Source organism: Phyllobates terribilis, unplaced genomic scaffold (assembly GCF_046119375.1).
Source record: "Phyllobates terribilis strain yellow unplaced genomic scaffold, ASM4611937v1 Scaffold_181__1_contigs__length_3860067, whole genome shotgun sequence".
NCBI lineage: Eukaryota > Metazoa > Chordata > Amphibia > Anura > Dendrobatidae > Phyllobates > Phyllobates terribilis.
Window position 1 is genome coordinate 2964788 of NW_027362941.1, and position 24372 is coordinate 2989159.

At 42.3% G+C, this 24372-nt stretch overlaps 1 protein-coding gene and 1 long non-coding RNA gene across 9 annotated transcripts in view; one reads left to right on the plus strand and one right to left on the minus strand.

Moving 5' to 3' along the window:
- Window positions 1-229: 229 nt before the first annotated feature.
- Window positions 230-9073, plus strand: LOC141212701 (uncharacterized). Its single transcript, XR_012282398.1, has 3 exons — window positions 230-351; window positions 2670-3105; window positions 8558-9073. It is a non-coding gene; the product is annotated as an uncharacterized lncRNA (long non-coding RNA).
- A 12220-nt stretch (window positions 9074-21293) lies between these two features.
- The window catches only part of EYA3 (EYA transcriptional coactivator and phosphatase 3), a 373281-nt gene continuing 370202 nt past the window's right edge, over window positions 21294-24372 (minus strand). For 2 of the 8 annotated variants that reach the window (XM_073664982.1, XM_073664980.1), the window contains exon 22: window positions 21298-22073. In XM_073664982.1, the coding sequence (XP_073521083.1) occupies window positions 21993-22073 (81 nt within the window). In that variant the 3' untranslated portion in view covers window positions 21298-21992. Of the gene's footprint in view, window positions 22074-24372 lie in introns of all 8 variants that reach the window. The other 6 variants (XM_073664983.1, XM_073664984.1, XM_073664985.1 and 3 more) reach the window with 4 other exon arrangements.

A 24372-nucleotide genomic window follows, 5' to 3' on the forward strand; every position in this document is an offset into this window, starting at 1 on the left:
AACAGTGCAGAGATAACTGACAGCAATCATGTCATGTTTGATCTATAAGGAAAGGTAAAATCCCAATAAAAAATATGGCATCACTTGCTAACTTCTGCGATGTTCGAGCGAGGAGTTATTGCAGACATTAGAGATTTATTAGAACAATGACTGGCGGAGACCAGCCCACGTGAGGTCATCACAGGGGGAGTATGTGGGCAGAGCCCAATCTGGCATGAAAGATCAACCCGAATATTGATCTGAGTTTGTACTGAGAGATACATATTTTCGTGTAAGCAGGGACCACGTTTCATAACAGTCAATTGGAGTGCTCTCCTCCAGCTAAACTGAATAGTCTCTGCGATCGGTATAGTAAGTTCTTCTGTTAATCCTTTTTATTTTCTGTAACTGTATATGCTGTATTGTTTTGTCCCTCTTTGTAAAATCTTTTGTATATTTTTCATAAACACTGCCTCACACTGTAATCGTGCCTCCACCCGAAGCCATAAAATGACGTCAGTGCCATTAGTAAGTATGGTTAGTATACACAAAGGTTAATGGGAACAGCTGCAGGTCATTGTGAAAGTAAATAAGTGGTGTTATAAGGTAGTAAATAATGTTACTGTAATTGTGGCACAGAAATTAGGACAATATAGTTGTCAATAGGTTTAGAATTATGAGAAAACTGTCATTTAGGTCAGAAGGACATAGGGATTTATGGATTGTAATGCAATTTGGTAAAAATCATAAATATTGTCATGTTGCATTATCACATTATTGTTCTAAAATGCATGTATTCCTGCAGTATGAGGTTATTTATGTTCAGTAGTGGCCAAAAGTATTGGCACCCCTGCAATTCTGTCAGATAATACTCAGTTTCTTCCTGAAAATGATTGCAATCACAAATTCTTTGGTATTATTATCTTCATTTAATTGTTTTCAATGAAAAACCACAAAAAGAATTGTCCTAAAGCCAAATTGGATATTATTCCACACTAAACCTAAAAAAGGGGGTGGACAAAAGTATTGGCACTGTTTGAAAAATCATGTGATGCTTCTCTAATTCGTGTAATTAACAGCACCTGTAACTTACCTGTGGCACCTAACAGGTGTTGGCAATAACTAAATCACACTTGCAGCCAGTTAACATGGATTAAAGTTGACTCAACCTCTGTCCTGTGTCCTTGTGTGTACCATATTGAGCATGGATAAAAGAAAGAAGACCAAAGAACTGTCTGAGGACTTGAGAAACCAAATTGTGAGGAAGCATGAGCAATCTCAAGGCTACAAGTCCATCTCCAAAGACCTGAATGTTCTTGTGTCTTCCCTGCGCAGTGTCATCAAGAAGTTTAAAGCCCATGGCACTGTGGCTAACCTCCCTAGATGTGGGCGGAAAAGAAAAATTGACGAGAGATTTCAACGCAAGATTGTGTGGATGGTGGATAAAGAACCTCGACTAACATCCAAACAAGTTCAAGCTGCCCTGCAGTCCGAGGGTACAACAGTGTCAACCCGTACTATCTGTCGGCGTCTGAATGAAAAGGGAATGTATGGTAGGATACCGAAGAAGACCCCACTTCTTACCCCGAGACATAAAAAAGCCAGGCTGGAGTTTGCCAAAACTTACCTGAGAAAGCCTAAAATGTTTTGGAAGAATGTTCTCTGGTCAGATGAGACAAAAGTAGAGCTTTTAGGGAAAAAGCATCAACATAGAGTGTACAGGAAAAAAAAGAGGCATTCAAAGAAAAGAACACAATCCCTACAGTCAAACATGGCGGAGGTTCCCTGATGTTTTGGGGTTGCTTTGCTGCCTCTGGCACTGGACTGCTTGACAGTGTGCATGGCATTATGAAGTCTGAAGACTACCAACAAATTTTGCAGCATAATGTAGGGCCCAGTGTGAGAAAGCTGGGTCTCCCTCAGAGGTCATGGATCTTCCAGCAGGACAATGACCCAAAACACACTTCCAAAAGCACTATAAAATGGTTTGAGAGAAAGCACTGGAGACTTCTAAGGAGGCCAGCAATGAGTCCAGACCTGAATCCCATAGAACACCTGTGGAGAGATCTCAAAATGGCAGTTTGAAGAAGGCACCCTTCAAATATCAGGGACCTGGAGCAGTTTGCCAAAGAAGAATGGTCTACAATTCCAGCAGAGCATTGTAAGAAACTCATTGATGGTTACCGGAAGCGGTTGTTCGCAGTTATTTTGGCTAAAGGTTGTGCAACCAAGTATTAGGCTGAGGGTGCCAATACTTTTGTCTGGCCCATTTTTGGAGTTGTGTGAAATGATCAATGATTTGATTTTTGCTTCATTCTCTTTTGTGTTTTTTCCTTGCAAGCAAATTAAATGAAGATAATAATACCAAAGAATTTGTGATTGCAATCATTTTCAGGAAGAAACTGAGTATTATCTGACAGAATTGCAGGGGTGCCAATACTTTTGGCCACCACTGTATATGCCTTTTTCCGCAATGAAGTTCCCTTGTTTAACCATGTATAAAAACCTACTGATACTGGTGACTGGAGCCAGACCATCGCCAGATATCCCAATGCTGTTTTGCTTATCTAGACACCTGCGAGTGTCGAGGATCAGTGTATTTTCACTGCCTGCATTCTGAACTGTTCTGCCGCATACCTCTGACTAAACTTCATTCTCTGCTTTGAAGAATTATCAACACTGTTTTCCAGGTTCTTCCAGCTCTCAGTAAGGACTTCTTACAATTGGCGCAGCCAGCCAAGAGGAGCGGCTCAGGAGAGCGGCCTCCAGAAGAACCAAAGGAGAAGATTGTAGATGAGGAGCTAGAGACTGGAAGGGTGAAAAGGTGTTGAACCACGTGTAAATCGCTCAAAGTAAACCAGCCGGATAGAGCACTTGTCCTGAGCGCTTTAAGTCTGCCAGAATTTATAAGAAAACTACAAAAGCTAAGGACTATATAAATATATATGCAACCAAGAAGAAACCTTTACGTGAGTTATCTACAAGGACGAGAAGAAGACGTTGTGAGCCTGGTAGCAAGAGGCTTTTAAAGATGGAGGGAGACGCCTGGCAAGCGTAATGAGACAGGCTGGAAACGCGTCCACACTTCTTTGGTCGACTCTGCCGGCAAAGGGTCTTCAGAGAGGTGTGAGTATCTAACTTTTGCTTAAATTGCACTTGTTAATACCAGAACAGAGACAACGCGTTCTTGTAGTCCTCCAGTATGGAGTGGTTACGAAAGCAGGCAGATAAGCATACTCTCGAACCCCAGCTGGAGGGGGTTAATGTTGAAACCACGTGGTTAAATTGTATACGTTGGTTCACAGAAGAAAGCAGGGAACTAGACAAAAAAAAGGTGTTAGGGAAAACTAGAAGTAGAACCGTGGCTCTGTGAAAGACAGTTTTGCTTTTGGCCAGGCTATTGATAGACCGTCTGTAAAATATGTTAATGTGGTAACCCGGGGAGGGACAGCATATGGGGATAGAGTGGAAAAGTTGATTGACATGCTGAAAGCAGTGGAGGAAGCTCAGAGGGAGGGGTGTGAGATGCAGCAGCTGGAGGGAGTTATGGCTCAGATGGAAAATGTAGTGTCAAAACATAACATATATGAAGATGCAGTGGAGGAATGGAAAAAAGAGATAGGAGAATGGATGAGGGAGTATACAAAAAAAACAAGATAGTGTCACAACAGCTCCACTTTAGGCAAGAACAGTCGAGAGGGGAGTTTGTAAATAGTGAAGACAGATGATTCATCTGAGGCAGAGTTTAAATTTGTGCCTCTTTTACCCCTAGAACAGCCCACGGCCAAATGTGCCTGGTACATCTTAAATTTGTTAAAAATTTACCTAATTGGGAGGAAGATAAAGGAGTGTTTCGTAATGTTCTTGGTTTTGAATCATAGTTAGATAAATTTCAGATTAAATCTAAGGAAGATGCTGCCTGTTATTTTCTGTCTTTTGTGCCCCAAGTTCATTTCCCATCTGAAAACCCAACAAGCAAAGGGGATTCAGTATGATCTCACAGAAGCCCCGGGGAGAATGAAGTTTGTGATCTCTCAGAAATTAGGGGGTAAGAAGCCTTCTCCAGCATTGTTGGATTCTTTTAAAATTAAGAAGAGGAATGACCTCAGAATAGAAGCAGATAAGTGGGTTGCGGCTTGGTGTGTTGTGTGTGATAAGACCTTGGATACCATGGATCAGGGTGATACATTTGCTATGATATAACAATTTGTAAAAAAAAAAAGTACCCTTGGAAGGGGTTTTCAAATCAGGAGTTTTGCAAAATGTCTGATGAAGATGTAGTGGAGGCCATTTTGACCAATGTTAGGACGATGCAGTCCGAGGCGAAGGGTGATGTTTTTGCTTACCGTTCACCTTGGGTTGCATCTGCTGATACGAGGAGACCAGGAATTCCTGGGGGGTATGGTCAACTGCAGAGAATGGGCCGGTCCCAGTGGGCAGAGCCCCCCAGAATCCCATTAGGGGTCCTCCTGTGTGTTTCTTTCGTGGACAGCTTCTACACATTAGATGCATGTGTCCTCATATTGTGCTAGGGAACGAGCAACAACCCCAAGAACCCCGGGTGCCATTTAATCCCCAGCAGCCCCGGGAGTTCTCTAGACCCCCTCCAGGAGTTAGACCTTCATATCCAATTATGAACGACACTAGGCAGTATCAGCAGTATAACGGCCTTCAAATGGTTAACCCAGTCTCTCAGGAGCCTTCTGCTCCTGCTCCCTCGCCCCTAGCTCCCATCCATTCAGGCCATGAAATAAATGCTATTCAGGGAAAAATAACCCCTCCTCCTTTGATAAGGTAGCTGCAGGACCGGGCTGTTACTCAGGATCTCTTTGGGGCAGAGGTGGGAGGCTGTGGGAAGAAAGCCATACCCAGAAGTGGATGATGAATTTTTCGGGCTTCCCACAGCAGGTAACTCCGATTGATGGGGTGCTCCCCCTATTCCCCTTGCCCCTCTTTCCCTGGGCAAGGACGGAAGACCTTATGTCAGAGAGAGAATAGAGGGGCTGCCATGGGAAGACATCGTCATCGAAACAGGAGCCTCAGTTTCAGTAACAGGACACAAATTGCAGTCACCACCTGGACTGCCTGAGACTACCACTTAGGTAGGATTTGAGGGCTCCTATATTCAAGCAGTAAAAAGCCATCCAGTGAATCTGAGATTTCAGGATACAGGGGGATCGAAGAAAAGGGGTCTTCAATGCACTTTTTGGGTGAATCCGCAGTTAGATTCCACTATTTTGGGAACCAATGTTTTGGGAGCAATGGGGATTGTTGTTGATTTGTGTAACAAAGTTCTGTGGCAGAACAAAGAAGCAAATATTTGTTCCGTAATTGTACCTGTAGAAGAGGAGTCACAAATTACCCATTGCCAGTCTAGGTTCACGTACTGATGAAAATGATGACAATGATGTTCTGAAAAATGAGTTGAAGCAAAGGTTCCCTGAATTATGGATTTCAAAGAAAACAATTGTGGATTAATGCAAACTCAAGTTAAAATTAATGGTGAAAAGCTACCACCTTTCCAGCGTCCGTATAGAATTCCTGAGGACGCAATTCCCTACATAAGGGCTGCGGTCAGTGAAATAGAAAAACAAGGTGTTGTTGTAAAAGGTAATTCCCCATGTAATAGTCCAATCTTAACTGTAAAAAAGGAAGATGGTAGCTTTTGCATGGTTGTAGACTTAAGACTTGTAAATAAGTACACTCCTTCAGCATCTCACCTTGTTGCATCTGTCCCTGAAGTTATGTCACAGCTGAGGAGTGATTGTATGTTTTCTTGTTTGGACATTGCAAATGTTATGTTCTCCGTACCCCTAACACCTGAATCTGCCCTCCGCTTTGCATTCACCTTTGAGAATGTACAGTACTTGTTCACGCGGTGGCCCATGGGATTCCATAGTTCCCCTGTGTATTTCCATCAGGCATTGGCTCAGGTTTTAGAACCCCTTGGTTACGGAGACAAAGTCTTACAATATGTAGATGATCCGTTAATTCAAACTGTTGATCAATGTGAGCACAAAGAAACCCTTGAAATTGTGTGCCAGGCCCTGCAAGAAGCAGGATTTAAAATGAGGCTTGACAAAGTACAATTGATGAAGTCAGAGGTTAAATTTCTAGGTGTGTCAATTTCAGCAGAAGGAAAGAAACCAGTGCTTGACAGGGTTAAAGCTGTTCTAGCTGTTCCCATACCAACTAATATTACGGAGCTCAGAAAATTTTTGGGACTTGTCAACTTCTCCAGAGAACTTATTGAGGACTTTGCTCATTTGGCTTAAACCACGGTATGATGCGTTAAATGATGTTGACAATGATTATGCCCCTGTCATTGTGGAGGGAGAAGCCTTACAGGAGATCTGAAGCAAGCCCTAACAGCAGCCACTGCATTAATCAGTCCTGACCCATCCCATGCCCTTTTACATTCAAGCTCACAACGGAAATGTATCTATCTCATCGGTGCTTTTACAAAAATGGCCCAAAAATAGTCCTGAAGTGTCCAGTCAATTATATGCCCTTGGTTACTACCTCAAGGTTGCGGACCCCTGTGGAGAAAAGTGCTTCATGCACGGAGTAAAACCTAACGGGCGTGCACTGGACAATGAATCAATTAAGACACATAGTGGGATTTGCTCCGTTAATTCTACAAACCCCACATGTTACTCTAAAAACTCTGTTGAAAGGAAAAGCCTGGGGGGTAAATTCACAGAGAATGGCTCAATGGATCATTGATTTTGAGACCAGAGGTTTATAAGTTGAAGTGGGTTAAAAATTATGCAGTACGCAGGAAAATGTCACGATTGTCAAGTTGAACAGGCTAATGTCACTTCCTCCCCCTTCCGAGCAGACTTTCAGGAGGGCGTCCCTTGTGCCTATATAGATGGAGCTCGATACTGGTATAATGGATGCTATGCCACAGGTTATGCTGTATGGTTTCCCGATAAACAGTTGTTGCTGCAGTATAGACTTCCAGGTCACTTATCTGCCCAAAGAGCTGAATTAGAAGCAGCTCTACAAGTTATTCTAGCGTTCACCGAACCTATGAATATTTTCAGTGACAGTGCCTATGTTGTTTCCTCCCTCACTTTGTATATAAATGTGGGGGCCCTGAGGGGGATGGTTGATTCACAGAACAAGCCCTTGCAACATGCGGAGATCCTCAGACAAATTGTGCAGCGGGGCAAAGAATTCCCAAATTTATGGTCCTTTTGTAAAATCAAAGGTCACCAAAAACTAACTCCCGACCCCCATATCCTTGGCAATGCATATGTAGATCACGCAGCCAAGGAAGCCATCCTTACAGGTGAGGAAAAATACCCTCATGAAGTGATTGCTGTGGTCACGAAGAAGCATCAAGAGCCCCCCCTTGTTTTTTCTCTTTGTCAAGACCTTATACAGGCGCAGGAGAAGGATGGAGACTCATCCTTGTTTATTCCCTCGAGTCTGCCCATGGAAAAAAGGGAGTGTCTCTACTACAAAAGGGTTAATAACAAGCTCGTACCTTACATCCCCACAATGATCAAGCCCCTGATTAAATTTAATCATTCAGTTTTTGCTCACCTGGGACCAGAGGCTTTACTAGAGCTTGTACAACACAAAATGTGGCATCCCCACCTGAGAGCTTTGTGTTATGAGATACATGATGAATGTCTTATTTGTTTACAGAATAATCCCAAAGGAAAAGGCAAGCTCCATCTCTGGAGAATACAAGTAGCGGAGGGTCCCTGGCAGTCTATTCAGATTGATTTTATTGGTCACTTCCCTCCAGCAAAAGGAGGTTTTAAATATGTGTTAGTCAAAGTCTTTTCTAAATGGGTAGAGGCATTCCCAGCCACAAACAATACTGCCCTGACTACAGCTAGACTTTTGTGGAAAAATGTCTTTTCACATTGGGGTTTCCCTAAAATAATTGAAAGTGATAATGGCCCTCACTTTGTGGGACAGGTTATGACCCACCTTTGTGCTCTGCTGGGGATTCAGCAGCAGTTTCATGTCCCCTATCATCCACAGTCTGCAGGAATGGTAGAGTGCATGAACAGAACCCTAAAGTTGAAAATGTCCAAGATGATTCAGGAAAAAGGCAATGATTGGGTCATTCTGTTAGCCATCCGTGCTGCATCCAAATCCACCGGCATTTCCCCATTTGAATTAATGATTGGCAGACAGATGCCTGTTCAGTTGCCAAGTGACATTGTTCTTCCTAGTCCTGAGCAAGCCGTAGTGCAGAGGGATCAGTGGTTACAACAGATACAACAGCACATTAAGCACCTTCAGCAGTATGCTGCTTTTCAGATGGCAAAGAGTTGTGTAGATCCTACGGAAAAATCCTATGAGTCTAAATTTGTTGAAGAAGCTCAGGTGATGATTAAGAATTTCAGAAAAACAGGACCCTGGGAAGCTAATTGGGAAGGTCCCTTTGTTGTCACTCGCGTAATTGGCCCCACGGTTTTAGGAGTGTGCTGGGTTAATAAACCAAGGGACAAAGGTGTTAAAATTGATCATATTGATCAATGTAAGCTTCTTAAACACCCTACTGAAGCCACTGGTAAGAATGGATACTTTACTTTTTTTTATTCTTTCGCAGACCCCTGATTTGTATTCTGGACCATGTATCCACCGGAGTATCTGGAGATAGAGCTTCACACGATACAGTGGGACTCTGATAGTGTGACAGAGGGAAAAGATTCGGAAAGTCTAGAGACTAGCGAACAGGAACAACAGCAGGAAACATGGATCAGATGATTCAAGGACTGTTTTGGGACTCCTTATTACTTTGGGGCTCATGCTTTGATGACTTCTATTGTACTTTTGTGTTTTGTTTTAGGGATGTTTGTCTTCCCTATACATGCCCAAGAGCCCAACTTAGTCTTCTACTTCAGTAAGCAAGTTATGGAAAGAGATCTCTTCTTTGAGGACGGGGCATTTCCAAGAGGGAATAGGAGGCCGTGTTTCTTTACTTTCTTTCATGTAGACGGGATTTTATTACTACAGTATCTTTATGTGTCAAAGAGTGTTGTGTAGTGAATAGGGCATTAAATATTAATATTGGAGCATCCTTAGATATCACTACCATAACTAGGCCTAGGAAGACAGAAGTGTTCTACTAGTGTAGACATTGTAACCCCATGGCAAGTTCAGATGCTTACTCAGTTTACAAATGATTCTGTACAGGGTAACTGTCATATTATGCTTGGTAAAGAGTGGAGGGACCCTTTTGGGGGAGAGACACCCCCGGATGGGAGTGCTAGGACGGAGAAAAACGTTGTGGACTTGTGCCACCGATTTTACGGTATATCCTTTACACCCCAAAAGCTTGTCCCCAGATAGTTCTACAGACTACCTCGATTTTTTTTGTACTATCTACCAATTACACACGGTCTCGCGCAGATCCCTTGTATCCGGCGTGGGTCAGTGTGATATGTCCTTTAGAACTCACACGCCAGTATCACAACTGGACCAAAGCCTGGGGAACTAGTCCAGTTTGTAGGAAACAGAGAATTTTCAATCGAATATCAAATCCTATCCGCATCATTAATACTGGTCATTTCATCTCTTTGAATACCCAATATGGTTTGTTTACATGGCACCTCAATATGTCAGTCTTGGATTTAGCAGACCATATCCCAGCATGTGCCCCTTTCTTAGACGGGTTTAGCATGAATTTTCAAAGATGGTTGACAGCCAGGATTGTGTCAGCCTGAAATACAAGGGCTTCAAGGAGTAGTATAATTTGCAAAACAGAGATAATCTCTGGCCCTGAAAGTGGTTTGAAAAGAAAAAAAAGAGAATGGTATGATACCCTTTTGGGAGGGGGCAGGAACAGTGACAGGTGGTCTTAACACCATAGATATTCAGACTCTTAGTAGTAGATTGTCTTTCCTAGCCGCTATTGGAGCTGATGCTGAAAAAGTGGCCCTAGTTCAAAGTGCCAAAATGATTATTAACCAAAAGTATCAAGCCAGTGTAATGGACTACCTTAAAAATCAAATTAGAGCTTTGCTTCAGGTCACCCGTGAAATTGGTAACGCAACTCAACATGCCCTTGCTTGTATTGCTCTCCCAGGAGACATGCACAATAATGACAAAATACTCCTCCAAACCTTTGTTAATGGTCACTGGCCATGGGAAATGGACCGTACATGGCCAGGTATAACTGAATTTGCAAAAAAACATGTGGATTGGTGGAAAATTGGGTGGATGGGATGTACTAACCTTGATATGGAGGATTGTACCTTTGGGGCTCTAATACCCATCTGAGGTACTGTTCACCCACTCCTGAGCCAAATTGATATGGGGTTAGTCCACCAGAACCTGTGGGAGAGGACCCCGACAGACAATGCCGTTAGATATATTCAGACTCCAAAGGGCATCGTCAAAATTTCTGCCGCCTTATGTGGACAAGAACGCTCTTGATCTAGTGTGTCCCTATGGAGTTACTAACTACATTCAGTATCACCCCTGCTGGGAGAATGAGGAAACTACCTGCCCTCTCATTCTCGAAGAACTTAGAGGCCCCTTGTTTTGGCAGTTAAACAATGGAGAGCTGCGTTTCCATGTCCCGACTAAAGAGTATGTCACCTTTCGTACTCCTACCTGTATGGCGACAGGTCTAGCCCACCTTGCTCTGTACTGTACAGTCACACCAATTATCGATATTAGAGTTGATGAACAAAAATGGATATACCAGCCTGTCATCTTGATAAAAAGACAGTACAATCAACGTACCAAACCCCAAGATTGCACTCTCCCCACATATCTATGGGAAAGGGTCTGTATCAGATGGTCCTAGACTTGAAAGTTTTGGAACATTTCCAGCGATTGTATAATCAAACTGGTCAGAGAGCCCTTGTTACTGTAGCCCACAACAAGAAAAGAATTCACAAGGTGATCAAACAGTATGAGGAGAGAATATCTCTTGGTGGGATGAGATTGTCAAGTTTTTCACATGTAAAACCCCCCCACTTTGTAATGCAGCTAGTCACTTCTTCTCACATCCCATACTCTGGGCATTCATTCTTTGCGGAATTGTATTTGGTTTTCTTTGTGTGTGTTGTAGGCAGACACTTTTTAAAAAGAATCTAGGCTGTGTCGAGGAGTTGTGTCATCTTCAGTCCCGAGTTCATAATCATACTCCTTTCTTGCAATGTTATAGTATACCCTTTTCCCCCAGGGTCCGTAGTTCTACAAGATCTGCCCCCACTACCACCGAACCAAGTTCAGACAGTTCTTCTAATACTGGTTCTCGGGAGTATGATACGATATACCCTCCCATTATTCCTATCTACCATAACTCTCCCAAGTGTGTAAGTTGTACTCTGGATAGAGTACAAGAAGGGGACTTGTAAGAGAATAAAAAGTCTTAATATTCTGAACAGCCATGTTAAACCTAGCAGCCATCTTGTTCAGAAGTTTGAGAACTGAGTTTTGCAGCTAATGAGATGCATGTCCTTGTCACAATGGAGCCATAAAATGATGTCAGTGCCATTAGCAAGTATGGTTAGTATACACAAAGGTTAATGGGAACAGCTGCAGGTCATTGTGAAAGTAAATAAGTGGTGTTATAAGGTAGTAAATAATGTTATTGTAATTGTGGTATAGAAATTAGGACAATATAGTTGTCAATGGGTTTAGAATTATGAGAAAACAGTCATTCAGGTCAGAAGGACATAGTGATTTATGGATTGTAATGCAATTTGGTAAAAATCATAAATATTGTCATGTTGCATTATTACATGATTGTTTTAACCCCTTTCCCCCCCAAGGTGGTTTACACGTTAATGACCGGGCCAATTTTTACAATTCTGACCACTGTCACTTTATGAGGCAATTACTCTGGAACGCTTCAACGGACCCCCCTGATTCTGAGACTGTTTTTTCGTGACATATTGTACTTCATAATTGTGGTAAAATTTCTTCGATATCACTTGCGTTTATTTGTGAAAAAAACGAAAATTTGGCGAAAATTTTGAAAATGTTGCAATTTTCAAAATTTTAATTTTTATGCCCTTAAATCAGAGAGATATGTCACACAAAATAGTTAATAAATAACATGTCCCACATGTCTACTTTACATCAGCACAATTTTGGAACCATATATATATAATTTTTTTATTAGGGAGCTATAAGGGTTAAAAGTTGACCAGCAATTTCTCATTTTTCCAACAAGATTTACAAAACCATTTTTTTAGGGACCACATCACATTTGAAGTCACTTTGAGGGGTCTTTATGACAGAAAATACCCAAAAGTGACACCATTCTAAAAACTGCACCCCTCAAGGTGCTGAAAACCACATTCAAGAACTTTATTATTAACCCTTCAGGTGCTTCACAGGAATTTTTGGAATGTGGAAGAAAAAAATTAACATTTAACAGGAAAAAATGGACTTCAAAATTTGTTGTGCAATTTCCCCTGAGCACGCAGATACCCCATACGTGGGGAAAAACCACTGTTTGGGCGCACAACAGGGCTCGGAAGGGAAGGAGCGCCATTTGACTTTTTGATTGTAAAATTTGCTTGAATAATTAGCGGACGCCATGTTGCGTTTGGAGAGCCCCTGATGTGTGGGGTTTCCACTTTTAGGCACAAGTGACACCATTTTGGAAACTAGACCCCTCAGGGAACTTATCTAGATGTGTGGTGAGCACCCTGAACCCCAAGGTGCTTCACAGAAGTTTAGAACATTGAGCCGTAAAAATAAAATGTTCACATTTTTCCCACAAAAATATTTTTAAGTCCACAATTTTGCATTTTCATAAGGGTAACAGGAGAAATTGCACCATGCAGTTTGTTGTGCAATTTCTCCTGAGTAAGCCGATACCCCATATGTGGGGGAAAACCACTGTTTGGGTGCACGGCAGGGTTTAGAAGGGAAGGAGCGCCATTTGACTTTTTGATTGTAAAATTTGCTTGAATAATTAGCAGACGCCATGTTGTGTTTGGAGAGCCCCTGATGTGTCTAAACAGTGGAAACCCCCTACAAGTGACACCATTTTGGAAACTAGACCCCTCAGGGAACTTATCTAGATGTGTGGTGGGCACCCTGAACCCCCAGGTGCTTCACAGAAGTTTAGAACATTATTATTATTTATTATTACAGCACCATTTAATCCATGGCGCTTTACATGTGATTGGGATATACAAAGCAAAAACATTTACATTATCTTAACAAAACGAGTCAGCTACTGGTACTGGAGGAGAGAGGACCCTGCCCGCGAGGGCTCACAGTCTACAAGGGATGGGTGAGGATACTGTAGGTGGGGGTAGAGGAGGTCATGCAGTAATGTGGTGGGGCGGTGGTTACTGCAGGTTGTAGGCTTGTCGGAAGAGGTAGGTCTTCAGGTTTCTTTTGAAGGCTTCCATGGTAGGCGAGAGTCTGATGTGTTGGGGTAGAGAGTTCCAGAGTAGGGGGGATGTGCGGGAGAAATCTTGTATGCAATTGTGGGAAGAGGAGATAAGAGGGGAGTAGAGAAGATCTTGTGAGGATCGGTGGTTGCGTGCAGGTAAGTACCGGGAGACTAGATCACAGATGTATGGAGGAGACAGGTTGTGGATGGCTTTGTATGCCATGGTTAGGCTTTTGAACTTGAGTCTCTGGGCAATGGGGAGCCAGTGAAGGGATTGACAGAGGGGAGAGGCTGGGGAATAGCGGGGGGACAGGTGGATTAGTCGAGCAGCAGAGTTTAGGATAGATTGGAGGGGCGCAAGAGTGTTGGAAGGGAGGCCACAGAGCAGGAGGTTGCAGTAGTCAAGGCTGGAGATTATGAGGGCATGCACTACTGTTTTTGCAGAGTTTTTGCTGAGGAATGCACGGATCTGGGAGATATTTTTGAGCTGGAGTCGTCAGGAAGTGGAAAGGGCTTGGATATGTGGTTTGAAGGAGAGATCAGAGTCCAGGGTTACCCCAAAGCAGCGAGCTTGTGGGACTGGGGAGAGTGAACAACCATTGACGTTGATGGATAGGTCAGATGGGGGATATGAATGAGAGGGTGGAAAGATGATGAACTCTGCTTTATCCATGTTGAGTTTTAGAAATCTGGCAGAGAAGGAGGATGAGATGGCGGACAGACATTGTGGGATTTTGGTTAGTTAGGGAGGAGATATCGGGTCCAGGGAGGTAGATCGGTGTGTCATCAGCATAGAGGTGATACTGAAAGCCGTGAGACTCTATGAACTGTCCCAGGCCAAAGGTGTAGATGGAGAAGAGCAGAGGTCCTAGAACTGAACCTTGGGGGACACTGACATAAGGGGGCGAGATGAGGAGGTGGTGCGTGAGTGGGAGACGCTGAATGTCCTTTCTGTTAAGTATGAGGAGATCCAAGATAGGGCCAAGTCCGTGATGCCAAGAGATGAGAGAATCTGTTGTAAGAGGGAATGATTGACTGTGTCGAAGGCAGATGACAGGTCCAGAAGGAGGAGGATGGAATAGTGTCGCTTGGATTTGGCGGTTAGTAGGTCGTTGGTGACTTTGGTCAGGGCAGTTTCAGTCGAGTGATGCGGTCAGAAGCCAGATTGTAGGCGGTCGAAGAGGGAACAGGAGGAGAGGTGGGAGGACAGTTCAAGGTGGACATGTTGTTCTAGTAGTTTTGAGGCATAGGGGAGAAGTGATATGGGGCGGTAGCTAGTCAGAGAGGATGGGTCAAGGGAGGGCTTTTTGAGGATGGGTGTGATTGAGGCATGTTTGAAACATGAGGGGAAGACACCGGTTGTTAGTGACAGGTTGAAGAGGTGGGTTAGGGTTGGGATGAAGACTGTGGTAAGGTTAGGGATGAGGTGGGATGGGATTGGGTCAAGTTCGCAGGTGGTGAGGTGTGATTTGGAGAGTAGAAAGGAGACTTGACCTTCTGTAATGGTGGAGAAGTGGGGTTTGGAGGAGGAAGGTTGAGTAGATATGAGGAGGGGTTGTGCGGACTTTAGGCAAAAGCTTTGTCTGATGGTGTCAATCTTCTGCTTGAAGAATGAGGCAAAGTCTTCAGCGGAGATGAGAGAAGAGGGAGGAGGTGCTGGGGGACGAAGGAGAGAATTGAAAGTGTTAAATAGCTGTTTAGGGTTGTGAGACAGGGAGGATATGAGAGATGAGAAGTAGGTTTATTTTGCTGTAGTGAGGGTGGACTTGAAAATAGTGAGGGATTGTTTGAATGCGATGAAGTGCTCGATGGAGTGAGACCTATTCCATTTCCGCTCCGCAACCCTGGAGGCCCGTCGCAGTTCTTTAGTAAGTTTGGTGTGCCATGGTTGCCTGTTGATTGTGCGAGCTTTGGTATGTGTGAGAGGGGCGATCGAGTCGAGAGCTGCAGCTATTGTGTTATATAAAGCGGCAGCAACATCTGCATTGTGTAAGGAATTAATGTCTGTAAGAGGGAGGAGGGATTCAGAGAGTGAGTGTAGGTCAAGGTGTTTGAGGTTTCTGCGAGCATGTGTAAATTTGTGGAGTGGAGAACATTGAGCTGTAAAAATAAAATTTTCACATTTTTGGAACAAAAATGTTGTTCAGCCCCCAATTTTGCATTTTCATGAGGGTAACAGGAGAAATTGCACCATGCAATTTGTTGTGCAATTCCTTCTGAGCACGCAGATACCCCATATGTGGGGGAAAACCACTGTTTGGGCGCACGGCAGAGCTCGGAAGAGAAGGAGCGCCATTTGACTTTTTGAATGTAAAATTTGCTTGAATACTTAGCGGATGTGCCTAAACAGTGGAAAAACTCCACAAGTGACACCATTTTGGAAACTAGACCCCTCAGGGAACTTATCTAGATGTGTGGTGAGCACCCTGAACTGAAGTGCTTTACAGAAGTTTAGAACATGGAGCCGGGAAAATAAAAAAATCAAACTTTTTCCACAATTTTTTATTTTCACAAGGGTAAGAGGAGAAAATGGACCCCAAAAACTGTTGTGTAATTTCTCCTGAGTACGCCAATACCCCCTATGTGGGGAAAATACAGTGTTTGGGCGCACGGCAGAGTTCAGAAGGGAAGAAACACTGACTTTTTGAACGTAAAATTGGCTGGAATTGAGAGCAGACGCCATGTCGCGTTTGGAGAGCCCCTGATGTGCCTAAATAGTGGAAACCCCCCACAATTGACCCCATTTTGGAAACTACACCCTCAAGGATTTTATCAAGGGGTATAGCGAACATTTTGAACCCAGAGGTACGACACAGAATTTGATAACATTAGGTCATCATATTGACCAAGTTGTCATTAGTCTTGAGCGCAAGTGCTCGCTACTTGAGTTTGCATCAGATACACGGGTATGCACCATGTATCGCGGGTGCTCGAGTGACATGTTCGAGTCCCCGCTCGCATGTTTCATGGTTATTAGACACCCAAAAAAACCCATGCGGGGATCGCTCGTGCATGGCAGGCAATCCCCGCAAGGTTTTTTTGGCCACGAAGCATATGAGGCGGAGACTCGAGCATGTCACTTGAGCACCCGCGATACTCAGTGCATATCAGAGTACCCGATGCAAACTCAAGTAGCGAGTACTTGCGCTCAACAGTAGTCGCCTTATCGTCATCTTTTTTTTTTTACTTTTAAAAAAAATCCCTAGCCCAAAACTAACCCTAGCCCAACCCAACCCCAACCCCAGAGTTTATTTTTTACGCCATTCCTCGTGTGGTATAAATGATTAGATGACTTTATTCTTCAGGTCGGTGTGATTACAGTGATACCAGAATCATATCGGGTTTTTATGATTGACAGCTGTCACACACTAAAAGATGCATTTTTTTGTAAAATCTAGTTTTTGCAGTGCCATATTTTGAGAGCTATAATTTTTCCATATTTTGGCCGACAGAGTCATGTGACAGCTTGTTATTTGCGGGATAACTTGACGTTTTTATTGGTACCATTTTCAGGCACTTGACATATTTTGATCGCTTTCTATTCCGATTTTTGGGAGGCAGAATAAACAAAAACCAGCAATTCCAGAATTGTTTTTATGGGTTTCTTTTATGCCGTTCCACGTGTGGTAAAATTGATAAGGCAGCGTTATTCTTCGGGTCAGTATGTTTGCAGCGGTACCACATTTATATAGTTTTCTATGTTTTGGCGCTTTTACACAGTAAAAGCGATTTTATAGAAAACAAAATTTTTTTGCATCGCTTTATTCTGAGAGCTATAACTTTTTTATTTTTCGGCTGATGGAGCAGTATGGTGGCTTGTTTTTTGCGGGACAAGATGTCGTTTTCAGCGGTACCATTTTTATTTATATTCATCTTTTTGATTGCGTGTTATTCCATTTTTTGTTTGGCGGTATGATGATAAAGAATTGTTTTTTGCTTCGTTTTTTTTTTTTTTTAACCGTATTCACTAAACTAGTTCGACAGTTTTATAGGTCAGGTCATTTCGGATGCGGCGATACCAAATATGTGTACTTTTATTGTTTTTTTTCATAATATTTATTAATGGGTACATTATATTTTTATTTTTGGTGGATTACTTTTTTTTTTTTTTTTCATTTTTTAACACTTTTTGGACTTTTATTGTGTCCCACTATGGGACTTTCATTTTTTTTATTCTTATCGCCTGTATAGCACAGGAATGCAGTACCATCCCTGTGCTATACAGGCTGTCAGTGCTGCAGATGCACTGCGCATGACCAAAATATCTTCCTGCTGTCTGGTGACCCGGATGTTGTCATGACGATATCGGGTCGTCATGGCAACATCCGGGAAGCCGCGGCAGACAGCGCTGGAGGCCGGGAGAGGAGGTAAGTATTGCGATCACCTCCCCTTGACCCCGCAATGCTGCGATCGACTTCGATCGCAGCATTGAGGGAGTTAATGTGCCAGGAGCGGTGCAGGACCGCTCCCTGCACATAGCACCGGGTGTCAGATGTGACACCCGGCGGCGATCGCCCCGCACTGCTTGTGTGCGGGCGTGATTGCCATATGACCTAATAGTGCGTCATTGGTCCAATCGGCCCAGGTCACCATGACGTACTATTAGGTCACACGTCAGAAAGGGGTTAAAATGCACATTTTCCCGCAGTATGAGGTTATTATGTATACGCCTTTTTCCGCAATGAAGTTCCTTTGTTTAACCATGTATAAAAACCTACTGATACTGGTGACTAGGGCCAGACCATCGCCAGATATCCCAGTGCTGTTTTGTTATCTAGATACCTGCAAGTGTCGAGTGTATTTTCCCTGCCTGCATTCTGAACTGTTCTGCCGCGTACCTCTGAATAAACTTCATTCTCTGCTTTGAAGAATTATCTATACTGTTTTCCAGGCTCTTCCAGCTCTCACTAATGACTTTCTTACAGTGTGTATGCCGTACACTCACTGCTAGCTTGCCGATAACTACTTAGTGAGAACAGCCTGCAGCCTCCTATATTGATAGTCGGCCAATCGTGCAATTGTCTGGACGATAGGGGGCAGCAACAGTGGGTGGTCTCTGTGAGTAATCGGGAATGCGTGAATTCCTGACAAATACCAAGAAATTTTATTCCAGCACTTGATAAAAGCAATTATATTAGGCAGCAATGGCAACATTATCAAATGGTTTTCCCCTTTCAGGAAAGTGAACCCCAAACGCTGCAAAATAAAAAACAGAGCAGATACTTAGCCGTGGCTATAGTCTTGGCTGCCGCTAAGATGCGTGTTGTACCCACCATAGTCAAAACACAGATCACAGCAGCATCGTGAAGCTGATGCTGGGCCCAGGAGGGTGAATACATGCTTTGTTATTTTAGAGGGTTCAGAGTCTACTTTCCTGAAAATAGAAAAAGGGAATTAGACCTACCGATAATTCTGTTTCCAGGTAGTCACTCAGGACAGCACACAAGGAAGTATGCCTTCCTTGACCTATGACGGGACAAGATCACACAAAGGTTAAAAGGCCCCTCCCACCACCACCCTCCAGTGTTTTACCAATTACCACCGAAGGATGGATGCAAATTGTCTATACAAGCTACTAGAAACTCATATACAAGAACCACTTTAACAGCTACAGCTCAACCCAGAGCCATGGCCACCAGACGAACGAATGACCCGCGGGAAGACCGATTCCGCGAAAACCCAAAAATAAAAATAAGGGAGGGAATTAATGGTGCAGTCCTGAGGGTAGGTCTAATTCCCTTTTTCCAGTACATCCCTCAGGACCGCACACAAGGAGAAATACCAAATAAATAGCACCAGGGTGGGTACAGAAGCATCCAGGACCAAAGTGCTGGGCAAGAACCAGGCCAGATATAGAAAAGATCTGTATGATCAGAAGAAATATAGACAAGTAAAGAGATCTACAAAGATAAATCACCATAACGAGTGTCTGATATATATGTAAAATGCAAACATTCAGTATAAATGTGATAAATTATGCAACAGAGGGAGAGACTCCCATGATGTACTCCAACACTAATAATGTACCGCTGTGATTGTTAGATAGATTGTACTTATAACACAGCAGCCATAGAATAGACCTTAAACACCTCTTATAGCCCCGCAAAAGTATGGTGATAGCCTTTGCCACAAACCCAATGAGGACTGTTGTAGACAAACAATAAACTTGCATGTGCTTAATAACACAGGGCTGTTCCTTCACCGGTCCTCCTGGGCTCCGACTAAACCCTGGTTACAGACCCGCTTACCATAATACGATGAGTCCTGCAGGACCGAGGCCCTGGATTGCCGGACAATCAAACCAATAACAGTTAGTAAATGGATATATGGGCAGAGCATTGGAATGTTTATACATTACTGATCCAGGAGTCCACGTACATCTATTCTGACTCTCTAGATCTCTAGGCCTCAAGTACTGGATATTATTGAAACCAATGAACATGCAGGCTGGCAGGTAACATCCCCTGCCATTAACAATGCTGGGCTCCTCATCAGAACCCCTGAGAGGAAAGCATAGATCCCCCCCCCCGTGGTTTTGATGTTAACGACAAAGGGAATATGGGCTCTGAAATTAATGAAAGTGGCCTAAATAAATGCCCTTACCGCTGGTTGTGCCATATACATAAATATATATATACATGAAGAAAATCAAGAACTGATTTGTCATATTCACATCTGGCTTGTAATCCAGGACCTTGGTAAAACTCCGGGGACTGGTAAGAACCCCTTCTCACTAGAAAGAATACTTTAGAAACTGCTTTTGTACAAGTAACTAGCCCAGACATTTCATGTCGACATTTGTAATATATATATATATATCATTTTATTTTTAAAATATTCAGGACCAGTTATCAAACTTGGGCTCGAACTGGAGAAAATAAAGGCCTAAAAGGCGATCCCACTACCATGTGCAAAATAAATGTGGGAACAAGACGACAACTTCTCAGTGATATTTGTACCCCCGGACTGCGCCCGTGACAGGGATCCTCCTCTATAGCTAGAGGAATTATAATCTCCTTCAGCGATGGGAAGAAACTATCTACTTTGAGGCAGTGGGAATATGGGCTCTTAAATTCTTTATTGTAGACGCCCTGACGGCTGTAATAGTAGTGAGAGTACAAGGTCTTCTGCTATATCATTTAATATAAAAAGACACTCAGTATTCAATCATTATATTTGATTTACTTATGGAAAATGGTGCTCCTCTCGATACTACAAACTGTTGATTAATTGATTCTGGCACTATGCCACTTTAATATCTGATAGCACTATGTCACTTTAAAGATCTGATTTCTATTGACTCGCAGTTTGTTTTATGAACTTTTTTCTGAAATGAATATAAATTTAATATTTATTAACATCTCCTGTATATCGGCATGTACCATCTCGCTTTTTAATTTGTTTGTGTCTATTTTTGTTCACATTTTAATGGTGTTTTGAAATCCTGATTAATCAATAGTGTTTAAATTGTCTATTCATGAAGCTATGGATGATATGATTGAATTCTGAGCGTCTTTTTATATTAAATGTCTATTTTTGGCTCGGATCATGCCCTTGGAGGCGTTATTTTTGATATATAGCTATAATTGGGGACTCCAATCCTCCTTTCATTTTGGTATTACTACTGCTATATCATGCTGTACTGTTAATTCACAACAAAAGTACAAAGAGGGTCAAGATACCCTCCTTGATAAATATAATATTACAGACTATGGGACTAGAATTTTTAACAGGAGGATGATCGAGGAAACTGGAGGGTGGTGGTGGGAGGGGCCTTTTAACCTCTCTGTGATCCTGTCCCATCATAGGTCAAGGAAGGACTAACTCCATGTGTGCTGTCCTGACGGACGGACTGGAAAACCTCTTTAAAAGTATCTTTCTACCACAAAGGGTTTGTTTTCTTTGTTGCTGTTAAAATATGACATGGAAAAAACAAATAAGAAAATAGAGAGAGGGAGGAAAAAAAGGTTTTAATAAGTTACCAACTTCCAAGTTATACAAATGGGAGTCTAATCTCCCCTCCCTCAACGAGGTATTTCATAAAGTTTTCCAGAATGGTTATCAAGAAGAAAACAATTAGACATGCCATTATGACTTGTGTTGTTAAAAATCCAAGATATATGTACATGGTCCCCAATCTTCATTCAAGTTAGAGAAGCTGACAGATTTAGTCTGATGCAGACTGTATCCATCCGCAGTTGAAAAATCTTGCGACTTCATTTGACATCAGGATGAAATACAGACTAAATCAGGATCCACTGCTACATTCACAGCTCATCAGATATTACCCAAAAGGTGTCTGCTTTATGTATATTCCATCTTAATGACGGCAGATATGCTTTAAGTGGATGCCTATAGTGATGATAACAAATTTAAGATTGAAAAGGTTGCGCATGTTAACTAACTAGTAGGAAACTGAAGGAATAACATGGCTATCTACTAAAGAGGTAGGTGACGTGAGAGGCAGCTGGACACTCCACAATATTGAAGGATAGAAACATGAAAGGTTGCTCATCCCTGAAGGTCACACCTTAAGGGCTTTTCTTCTTGCAGGAGGTTTGAGGCAAATAGATCAGATGAACCTGATGTCTTCATAGAATAATAAATGTAGTTCTGCTTGTTTCCTTCCAGCAGACCTGATGATTCATACAAGAGTCCATGCTTTTCTGGTACCTCACAAAAAGTCCAGCTCCAGAGCTTGATGTAGAGAGATGAGGTCATTATGGTTTGTGATCCTCCAGAAAGGCATGGTATGCTGTTCAAAGACGAAAAGAATAAAACAAGACTTAATAACCAGCTTCTGTTCAACTTCAAATGTTAATGAAAGGCCCTATTCACATGTCTCCTTTTGTAACATACTAACATGTAACATAGTTTTTAAGGTTGAAGGAAGACTAAGTCCATCTAGTTCAACCCATAGCCTAACATGTTGATCCAGAGGAAGGCAAAAAAAAACCCATGTGGCAAACACTAAGCTCCACATTGGGGAAAAAAATTCCTTCCCGACTCCATACGACAATCAGACTAGTTCCCTGGATCAACGCCCTATCAAGGAATCTAGTATTTATAACCTGTAATATTATACTTTTCAAGAAAGGCATCCATACCCTTCTTAAATTTTAACAGTGAATCACTCATTACAACATCATGCGGCAGAGAGTTCCATAGTCTCACTGCTCTTACAGTAAAGAATCCCCGTCTGTGATTATGATTAAACCTTCTTTCCTCAAGACGTAGAAGATGCCCCCTTGTCCCCGTCTCAGGCATCAGAGTAAAAAGATCAGTAGAAAGGTCTTTGTACTGTCCCCTCATATACTTGTACATAGTAATAAGATCACCCCTAAGCCTTCTTTTTTCCACAGTAAATAACCCCAAGTGTAATAACCTGTCTTGGTATTGCAGACCCCCCAGTCCTCTAATAACCTTGGTCGCTCTTCTCTGCACCCTCTCTAGTTCAGCTATGTCTTTCTTAAACACCGGAGACCAGAACTGTACACAGTATTCTAAGTGTGGTCGCACTAATGACTTGTATAGAGGTAAAATTATGTTCTCCTCATGAGCATCTATGCCTCTTTTAATGCATCCCATTATTTTATTTGCCTTTGCAGCAGCAGCCTGACACTGGCCACTAAACGTGAGCTTGTCGTCCACCAATACACCCAGGTCTTTTTCAGTTACAGTTTTGCCCAGTGTTTTACAATTAAGCATATAATTATACATTTTATTTCCTCTGACCAAGTGCATTACCTTACATTTATCCCCATTAAAGCTCATTTGCCATTTATCAGCCCAAGCTTCTAGTTTACATAGATCCTCCTGTAATATAAAATTGTCCTCCTCTGTATTGATTACCCTGCAGAGTTTAGTGTCATCTGCAAATATTGAAATATTACTCTGTATGCCCCCTACAAGGTCATTAATAAATATGTTAAAAAGAAGGGGGCCCAATACTGACCCCTGTGGTACTCCACTGTTAACTGAGACCCAGTCTGAGTGTTTTCCATTAATGACCACCCTTTGTTTCCTATCACTGAGCCAATTCTTAACCCACATACATATATTTTCCCCTATCCCCAATGTTCTCATTTTATGTATCAATCTTTTGTGTGGAACCGTATCAAAAGCTTTTGAAAAGTCCATATACACAACATCCACTGCATTTCCTTGGTCCAGTCCAGAACTTGCCTCCTCATAAAAACTGATCAGATTAGTTTGACAGGAACGGTCCCTCGTAAACCCATGTTGATATTGGGTCATGAGGTTATTCTTCTTCAGATACTCTAGTATAGCATCTCTTAGGAAACCCTCCAGGATTTTACCCACAGTAGAGGTTAAGCTTACCGGCCTATAATTTCCAAGTTCAGTTTTTGTCCCCTTTTTGAATAATGGCACCACATTTGCTATACGCCAGTCCTGTGGTACAGGCCGTGTTATTATGGAATCTTTAAAGATTAAAAATAATGGTCTATCTATGACATTACTTAATTCCTGCAGTACTCGCGGGTGTATCCCATCCGGGCCCGGGGATTTGTCAACTTTAGTGATTTTTAGACGCTGCCGTACTTCCTGCTGGGTTAAGCAAGTGACATTTACTGGAGAATTTTTGTGATCACTAATCATGTTTTCTGTCATGCGATTTTCTTGTGTAAATACGGTTGAAAAAAAATCATTTAGCATATTGGCTTTTTCCTCATCCTCATCCACCATTTTACCCAGACTATTTTTAAGGGGGCAACACTATCATTTTTTAGTTTTTTACTATTTATGTAGTTAAAGAATATTTTGGGGTTATTTTTACTTTCTTTGGCAATGATTCTCTCTGCCTCAATCTTTGCCGCCTTGATTTGTTTTTTACAGAATTTATTTAATTTTCTATATTTAATGCCTCATCACTACCTACTTGCTTTAGTTCTCTAAATGCTTTCTTTTTGTCACTTATTGCGCCCCTTACAGCTCTATTTAGCCATAGTGGTTTCCTCCTATTTCTAGCATGTTTATTCCCAAGGGGTATATATTGTGCACAGATCCTATTCAGGATGTTAATAAATGTCTCC